This window comes from Miscanthus floridulus, chromosome 16, assembly GCF_019320115.1.
Source record: "Miscanthus floridulus cultivar M001 chromosome 16, ASM1932011v1, whole genome shotgun sequence".
Classification (NCBI taxonomy): Eukaryota; Viridiplantae; Streptophyta; class Magnoliopsida; order Poales; family Poaceae; genus Miscanthus; species Miscanthus floridulus.
The window spans coordinates 32,615,993-32,624,785 of record NC_089595.1 but is presented as its reverse complement, the minus strand read 5'-3'; the positions used below and the strand labels follow the sequence as shown (position 1 = coordinate 32,624,785).

At 46.0% G+C, this 8,793-nt stretch overlaps 1 protein-coding gene and 1 pseudogene across 1 annotated transcript; both read left to right on the top strand.

The window, feature by feature from the left end:
- Positions 1 to 2,415: 2,415 nt before the first annotated feature.
- LOC136510543 (glutathione S-transferase T3-like) lies at positions 2,416 to 3,458 on the top strand. Its single transcript, XM_066504955.1, has 2 exons — positions 2,416 to 2,513; positions 2,795 to 3,458. The coding sequence occupies exons 1-2, from the start codon at positions 2,416 to 2,418 to the stop codon at positions 3,456 to 3,458; spliced, it is 762 nt and encodes a 253-aa protein (XP_066361052.1).
- Positions 3,459 to 3,975: 517 nt separating this feature from the next.
- Positions 3,976 to 5,271, top strand: LOC136510541 (protein ALP1-like; annotated as a pseudogene).
- The last annotated feature ends 3,522 nt before the right edge of the window (positions 5,272 to 8,793 follow it).

Below are 8,793 nucleotides of genomic sequence, written 5' to 3'. Positions count from 1 at the left end.
CGGCCTGCTTGCCTCTGCTCAGCAGGCGGCGCAACGACCGCAGCCTGGCGGAGACCGGGGACCGCATCTTGTCGGCAGTCCCAGGCATCTGGCTCGCCAACAGCGGGGAGTTCATGGGCGGCGTGCTCAGGGCCACGGGCCACGCCGGGGTGTCTATGACCAGGTTCTCCTTCCTGCGTCCGGAGGGCGAGGAGCTCGTGGCGGCGGCGCTAGCGCTGGCGACAGCCGGTGGGGGCATGGTTAGGCCGGCGTTGGTGACCTCATCGTGGGTGCCCCAGAAGAGGACGTTGGTGGGGAACACCGGGAACTCTAGCGACGCACCGAAGGGCTCCTCCCGCCGCAGGGCGTCGAGGTCACATGCCGACTAACCACATGACGGCGACAACAGCATGTAGCAGGCGGGCGGCGAGCACTGGGGTGCTACCGGCGAACGACGAAGAGACCGGCCAAACTGTGCAAAGGTCATGTATGGGGCGTTAAGGCGAAGCTAAAACACGTGTTGGCTAGAACGGAGAGGAAAAAAATTAGCTCCACAACAGAGCTTCAGCTCCCGCGCACATGGCGGCTGATTCCATGAGATTCAAAAATTCATCACTTACCGAAGATGGTTTGCAACGAGCTCTCGTCCAGGGGCTAGCTAACAACCGGACGCACTCATGGCTGCGAGGGATTGGAATGGGAGGCACTGGTGTGGACGAATTTTGAAAGGGCGCAAAGGTGGTCACGGCGCGCGCATGCTATGCTTAAATAGCCGGCCATGGCAAGCTCGGTTGAGGCACAGATGGGACTCGGGCTGGCTCCTAGGGCACAGCGAGGGCGCCCACTTGTGCGGGGTGATGATGGCGCACGGTCTTGGGACGAGGCGAGGCACGGCGAGCAGCAGCTAGTGCGTGTGGCCATGGCCGAGGCAGGATGAAGGGATTGCATCGCGGCTGGCTAGCGGACACACGAGCGAGCTCGCAGCTCGTGCGGACGTGAGGCGGGCTTCCCGCCGCTGTGCCACTTGCATCCAGATGCTCGCCTGCTCCTGCTGCACTATCTTGATCGCCTCTGCCACGACTCCCAGAATGTCCGCGCCGGGTACATCGTCTAGCTCGCCGGGTTCTTTCGCCTCCTCACCTGCTTCGTGCTCCCCTTTTTCCTCGCTGCCCTGCTTCGTCCAACACTCCATTTAGATTACAGGGGTTTACTGCATATTTTCCGCTAGGTTACATTACCACGTCAGATAAAATGTCCGCGTGGCAAGTATGGACCTGTTGTGTATCATTTAGCAAGTTTAGGTATTCGGAAATGCATTTTCTAAGTTCATGGACCTAAGTGACACCCTGTTACAAGTTCAAGGGTCTCTCGTGCATTTAACTTTATTTTTTCTACCTTAATGAAATGACATGTAGCTTTCCTACATAGTTTGAGCAAAAAAAAAAAAATGAATTCTAGCATTCAATTTAATTGCTCTTTCATGTGGTTATCGTTTCAAAATAAAGTACGTGTTCTAATGTCGAACAAAAATTCATAAAAAGATTATGATATAGGAGTTTGTTTCTAAATAAATTTATATTGTCATATTACTATGATATAAATTATTTTTTTGTCATTTGCGCATGTCCACAAGTATAGTACATAAAAACAACAACTAAATGGCTAATACACCGTTGATGTTATATAGCCATGCTGACCGCCACTCACTGCGAGGAAAAATAAAGCCTGGCCCAGAACCGAACCCATCTCCAGCTCTAATCGATCGCCTCCGCTGCAACGGCCGACCCATGCTTTCCTCTCTGTCCTCACGGCCGACGCTACTGGACCCAGTGAATAAGAGCAACCACAATTATCAGACAAAGTAGTCCATAGAGAATAAAAAAATAGGTACTAGATAGCTGATACATTGTAGCAGTAGTCCATAGCAAAGAAATAACAAAAGTTACCCATTGCGCTATGGCCAGCCCACCAAAAAATAAAAAATGTTATTTTAACTGTTCATCTGACACAGCACATTAAACATACAAGGAGCCGTTGGCTCAGGAAGCTAGCCGTTGGCCTCCTCTTCACGTGCCTGCTTGCTCCTCTACAAAACTAAAGGGCGTTGGCCTCATCTTCACGTGCCTGCTTGCTCCTCTACAAAACTGAAGGGCGTTGGCCTCATCTTCACTTGCCTGCTTGCTGCCTCTACGAACTCAAACTTGAAGCTTGTTGCTTAATTCTTAGCACCTGAGATCCACTCTAGAACACAACTTTCCAATGGAACCTCCCCCAGATTTTTTTCAAACCTCCTGAATCAGGACTCTCCATCCCAGTACTCATCAGAGGGTAGTGGTCAGATCTCACCTCCTACACCCCAATCTTAGTTTCCCTTTGGAACATCCAACTTTCTACAAAACTTCAATCCTTTTGGTCCTCGGGGAATCCACCCACCATATGGCCAATCTGCTCCCATATTTCAAGGTGTTCAACAACAAGGGAGTTGGCTTCAAGCACCTCCACCAGGCTTTCAAGGATTTCATCTCCATGAAAGTGTTGGTCCTTTGGATGCAACTGTAGGCAATAGGCCACCATCAGTGCTGCAATTCGCCCATCTTGGTGGAGCTGCAGCCAACACTTCTTCTCATGGATCCGAGTCAAGTTCTCGATGCTCTGCACAACAAGAGAAGCAATCAGTCAATATTGAAGAGTTAGGTGATAGCAGCGAAGAAGAACCAAAGAGGCGTCAACGCAACAATTGGAGTGAAGAAGAAAATGATAGGCTATTCAGTGCATGGACAAAACACTCCACTGATCCCGTAATCGGCAATGACAGGAAATTTGAGTACTATTGGAAAGCTGTAGCCGCTGAGTTCAACGACAACGTGCCAAATAATAGCCACAAGAGGTCAATCAAACAATTGAAGACACATTGGGGTGATGTCAAGAGGGATATCACAAAGTTCAGTGGAGCCTATGCTAAAGCTATGAATGCACGCAGCAGTGGGCAATCTGATGACATGGTGAAGAAAGCAGCCCATGAGTTTTTCAAGAATGACAACAAGGGTAGGTCTTTTATATATGAGTATCTATGGGATGTGGCCAAGGAGATGCCCAAATGGCACAGAATCATCCAAGAGGAGAGCACACCAAAAAGGACCAAGCTATCTAACTCAGGAGCATACACTTCTTCGTCCAACCAAGACACAAAGGGGGAAACCATGAGTAGAGAGGTACATCCCGAGGGGCAGAAGAAAGCGAAGGCAAGGCTGAAAGGGATAGGAAAATCTGCTGCGCCATCTCCTTTGAGCAGCCAACAAAGTCAAAATATGGTTATGTATCATGAAGCAATGTCAATGAAAGCAAAATCAGCAAGGGCTAAAAAGTATAACACCTATTTGAAACTGCTGGAAATAGATACCTCAAACTTCAGTGAAAAAGAAAAAAACAGGCATGAGAGCATACTGGATCAGATTGCAAAAGACTTGGCTGAAGAGTAGAAAAGCAGCATGAGATGCATGTATCCCTAATATTTAGTGTAGTTGTTTTCAAGTTTGGTCAGTGTATCTGTAAACCTATGTATGTAAGCTTTAAGTTAATTAGTTTATATATTAGGTTGCATGGCTATACCCCTAATATTAGTGTAATTGTTAGTATTGGCAGTGTATTTGTAAGCTATTGATGGTTGTACCCCATTATTAATGAAACCAGCAGATGGATGTTGACAAAAAAAACTTGCTGTTGTGGGTAAATGTAGCTGTTAAGAAAAGACAAACATGAATATAGCTGTTGAGAACAAAATAAACAAGAATATGGCTGTTGAGAAAAAGACAAACAAGAATATAGATGTTGAGAAAAAGACAAACAAAAGCAGCAGATGGCTGTTGCATACAAGTGGATATCAGCTACAAATACTGCACTCCCTCATTCACTAGACATCAGTCCACAGCCACTCCCTCATTCACACTCACTGCACTCCCTCATTCACTAGACACCAGTCCCCAGCCAGTACAAATAATGTCAACTGACTCAAGTGATTCTACTGAGTCTGACCTTGAAGCACAGATTGAGTCTGAGCTTGAGCAGGAGATTGAAGCTGAATCAACTAGGTCCTCTATTCGACGTGGGGGTTATACAAGGAGGTACATCAACAGAGATCATGAAGGTGATCACAATAGACTAGTTGCTAAATATTTTTCAAATAATCCCTTGTACAATGATGATCAGTTTCGTAGAAGATTTCGCATGAGGAAGCATTTATTTCTACGCATAGTCCAAGCTCTAGGTGTTTGGTCTCCATATTTTCGTCTACGTCAAGATGCATTTAGCAAAGTGGGTCTATCACCATTACAGAAATGTACTGCTGCCATTAGAATGATGGCTTATGGTTCACCAGCAGATCTTATGGATGAAACATTCGGGGTTGCTGAGAGTACAACAATGGAGTGTTTGATTCATTTTGTTACCGGTGTTAGAAGCCTATTCGGTGCGTAGTATCTATGCAAGCCTACTAGTGAAGACATCCAACGCTTACTGCAAGTAGCAGAACAGCGTGGTTTTCCTAGGATGTTGGGTAGTCTTGATTGTATGCATTGGAAGTGGCAGAATTGCCCGGTTGCTTGGAAAGGGCAATTCACTCGAGGTGATTATAAGGTACCTACCATAATGCTAGAGGCTGTTGCGTCTTATGACCTATGAATTTGGCATGCATTTTTTGGAGCTGCTGGTTCGAACAATGATATTAATGTGCTTGACCAGTCACCGTTATTCACAGAACAACTACAAGGCAAAGCACCAGAGGTTCAATTCACTGTTAATGGGTCATAATACAACATGGGTTACTATCTAGCTGACGGTATCTATCCAGAATGGGCCACATTTGTCAAGACAATCCTCAGGCCACTTAGTGCAAAGCATAAATTGTTTGCAATCTTTCAAGAAGGAGAAAGAAAAGCTGTGGAACGAGCCTTTGGGGTATTGCAAAAGCGTTGGGCTATCATACGTCATCCAGCTAGACTCTGGAAACGGGAAGAGCTAGCCAATATTATGTATGCATATATTATTTTGCACAACATGATAATAGAGGATGAGAGAGGCATCTATGACACACCAGATGATAACACATATGAGCAAGCACAATCATCCCTAAATTTAACCAGGCTAGCACATGGACCAATTTATGGATTCACAGATGTACTTGACAAAGACATGGAAATTCGCGATTGATCAAGTCACATGCGTCTCAAGGAAGATTTAATAGAGCACATATGGCAAAAATTCAGTACACAGCAGCATCAAGCACACCAAGAGTAGAGTCTCAAGGAGTGAAATTTTACAGTTTTTTTATGCAATGTAATTTTATAGTATTGCCTCAGCTAGATTACGGCTTATCCAATTAATTAAGGATTACGTGTTCCCCTCCAGATGCTTTGTAATCGTATCAATATTTAGGCACTTGTACTTTCTTCCTTTCATTGTTCTCAGTTTGCAAACATAAACTAAATATAGCAATCGTACCAACTGTAAGTCCATGCAAACATAAACTAAATATAGCAGAGATTGGTGGTGGAGATACCTGATGAGGTGGAGGCTTGTTGCCGCGCTGGCCGTCTATGAGGTGGCCTTCCGCGAGGTGGACGCGCCCAAGATTTCCGCCCATCCACGCGCCATGGGAGGTGGTCGTGCCGCCCGTCCGTGATCTGGCCGCGCCACCCGTCCGTGAGCTGGCCACGCCGCCCGTCTGCGAGGTGGACGCGCGGGCCGTCCGCGAGGTGCCGGTGCCCCAGGTTGCCGGCCGTCCGCGAGGGGACGCGCCCCAGGTCGCCGTGCAAAGCCCACCCGATCTGACTGTGTAGGCTTCATCAGGGCAGGGAAGTTGCACATCCTAGTTGATGCAGTACTTGAGGAGGTAGATACGGAAGGGCATGGTCGGATTTGGTGGAAGGAGTGAGATCGGGGATGGAGGTGATGGAGGCTTCGACGGCGGTGGACGGAGCTCTCCAGCAACTCGCGCGAAGGAAACGGGAGGTTGAGGACCGAGAATTTTATTTCATCATGGGCCCCTCTCCTATGGACAGATGAGCCGGATACATTGTGCCTTGTGAAATAGCTATTGCCACCTGCTGTGGGACCCAGTCCTATGGACTGGTTCACCCATATACATTGTTGTTGCTCTAAGTGAGGCCATTCAGCCTGTCATGTGGCAGCCCGTCAGCCTCCTTCCTTCCTTCGGGAATTTCCGCGGCTCAGCCTGCGCTTTTGGCAGTGGCAGCCCGTCAGCCTGGGGGTCCTCAGTGGACAACTTGAAAATAGCTAGCTAAATAAGACTTAAAAATAATAAAACAAGAACACTAAAGTGGAGAGTCACGTGAACTATGACAGTTATTTTTAAAAAAATCGTACTAGACTGGCTAATAAAATTCTTAATGGTATTTGGAACACCCTAACGTCTCGTCTCCGCTCCTCTCCTCCCTCGCTCCACCTTTGGAAGCATGAGCGCGTGATTCAGGGCCCACCACACGGCCACGCGGTGCATGACTGAGTTGGTTCCTGTCAGACTGGTTGACTCGCAGTCGCAGCAGCCTGCACCCCCTGTTCTATGCCTTTGTCGCCTAGTCATGGGCTTCCCATGTCTGATTATTACGCATCGATCATGGCAACATCTATTTATTCATTTATATATACATCAACAAAAGATTGCGAATCAAGGAGGAGAAAAAAAAATCAAGAACCAAGATATGCTCCACTCAACCTCCAATAGACTATTTGCTTCATCAGTTCAGGATGCAAGAAGACAATATTTATTATTTGACTCCATGAATTCTTGGATAACCTAAGATATACTAAATGCCTCTAAATGAACTAGGCATGGTATATTATCTGCACCTGCAACACACAGATGGAAATCATGCACATTTTGCAGATTTTTCATTTTCATTGTTTCTGGTTCCTCCGGTTCAGCATCTGTCATCTACCCTGTGCCTTTTCAGAACAGTTTTTCTTTGATCCACAGGACAATAGTCAGACATGCGGATCAACCATTTGAGCAACACCGGCCCAACAAACTGTAAAGGAACAGTCAGGAAATTTACGAATCGAGGGATAGTAACTCCTTGGAACTACCACGATGGTCTGTTACTGTCAGGTAAGAAATAGCCTATCTATGATATCATGTCTTCCTTATCACCAGAGATCAAACAGGTAGCAAACCATCTTCTCCCCGACCAGGTGGGGCTTCAGCTGTCTGCCGAAAACACTTTGTCCAGATGCACCACCTAAGACACTGTGGCATACAACAAAGCTATGTTAAGAGAAGGAAGTCATATAAAACTATCGACAAAAAGAAGAGGAGTCAGTGTCATTACCCTTGGGTACTTGAATATGACAGCCCATCCAACAACCATCAGGAAAGCCAAGCCGAAGATGACAATTCCCACGGTTGTCACGGATGTAGCTCCCATGCAGATTGTCATCCCACCCCCAGGAATAAGGGCAAACATGATCTCTGACAGGCAGAGTGAGGCCACTAGGGCATGCCTGTTGTTTTCAGCACCTCTCGCAAGACCACTCAGGATAAGGGTGAGAGGGAAAACAACGAACGGAAGAACACCAAATAGAATCTGCTGCCAGCTTAGGGTCTTGTCCGTGGAACCAGTAGTGGTGGGGATGCATACAGCTCCTGGCTTAGCCCAAACGGCTTGTTCGGCCGGTATTAAAGTTGGCTGAAGCTGTTTTATTATGAGAGAAAGATACTGTAGATTCTAGCTGATAAGTGGTGCTAGCTGATAAGCCGACAGATACGTCGCACTGAAAGTGGTGAGAGCTAAGAGGCCCATCATTGCTGTGTCACCAACCTTGGACAGAAATTTGGAAGTTTCCTGAATAAGAAAAATACATATTTTTTATTAGCGTTCCATAAATTAATAGGCCTATGGAGATGCTAATTTACATAATGGTGACATTTTTAATGCAGATGTAGAATTTACTGCCATAAATGATGAAAGAGTTACTCACCCTAGTATGACGTGTCATATGCGGAATGCAAAACAGCAAAAGTTTCAGTGCAGGTAAATACATTTTTTTTGAAACTCAGATAAATACATATATGGCTAGCCATGCAAGGGAAAATTCAGTAGGATGTTGACATTACAATATTACATAGGTTGCAATATTTTAAGTGACAGCATGAGCGCAATCTCTTGGGTGGCAAATAAAACAAACCTCCAAAATAAAGGAAAGCAGTTACTTACTTCATCATTGAAGGGGAATAAATCACTCCAAGCGAAGATCAATGCATCTCGTGGCCCATTGTCGTTGTCTATCAACTGGTCCTGCAGCAAAAGCAGAAGTAAAGGTCAACATTACATTCAGATATGGAGAAGTTGTATTAAAAGCAGATGTCAAAGTCCATAAAGCAAACATACAACAATGACAAACTATTTCTTAATCGCCTGTTGCCAACTTTGTATAGCCCGCCTGACTTGTTTCTATTTCAAATTTCAACAAACTACCATACTAACCTACTTTCAGTGAATGGAGCCATGGAGGGATCTATTAGAAAGTTTAAGAATACCCTAGGTTTTAACATTTGTTTTTTTTTTCAAATTGTTGTCTAGGAGAACAGGTCAGTCGCAACCCTTTCCCCTCTCCTTCCCACCTCGGCGCTCACAACCAGGTGCACCTGTCATCTTAATGGGTTTGTATGCAGCAAATATCCACCTCCTGCTCTATACAAATTCATCAGCCTGATCGGTTGGCTGGTTCGTATCGTTGCTGGTTCGTTTACGTGAGAGAAAAATACTGCTGGCTGGTTCACGTGAACAGTGTTTTGCTGAG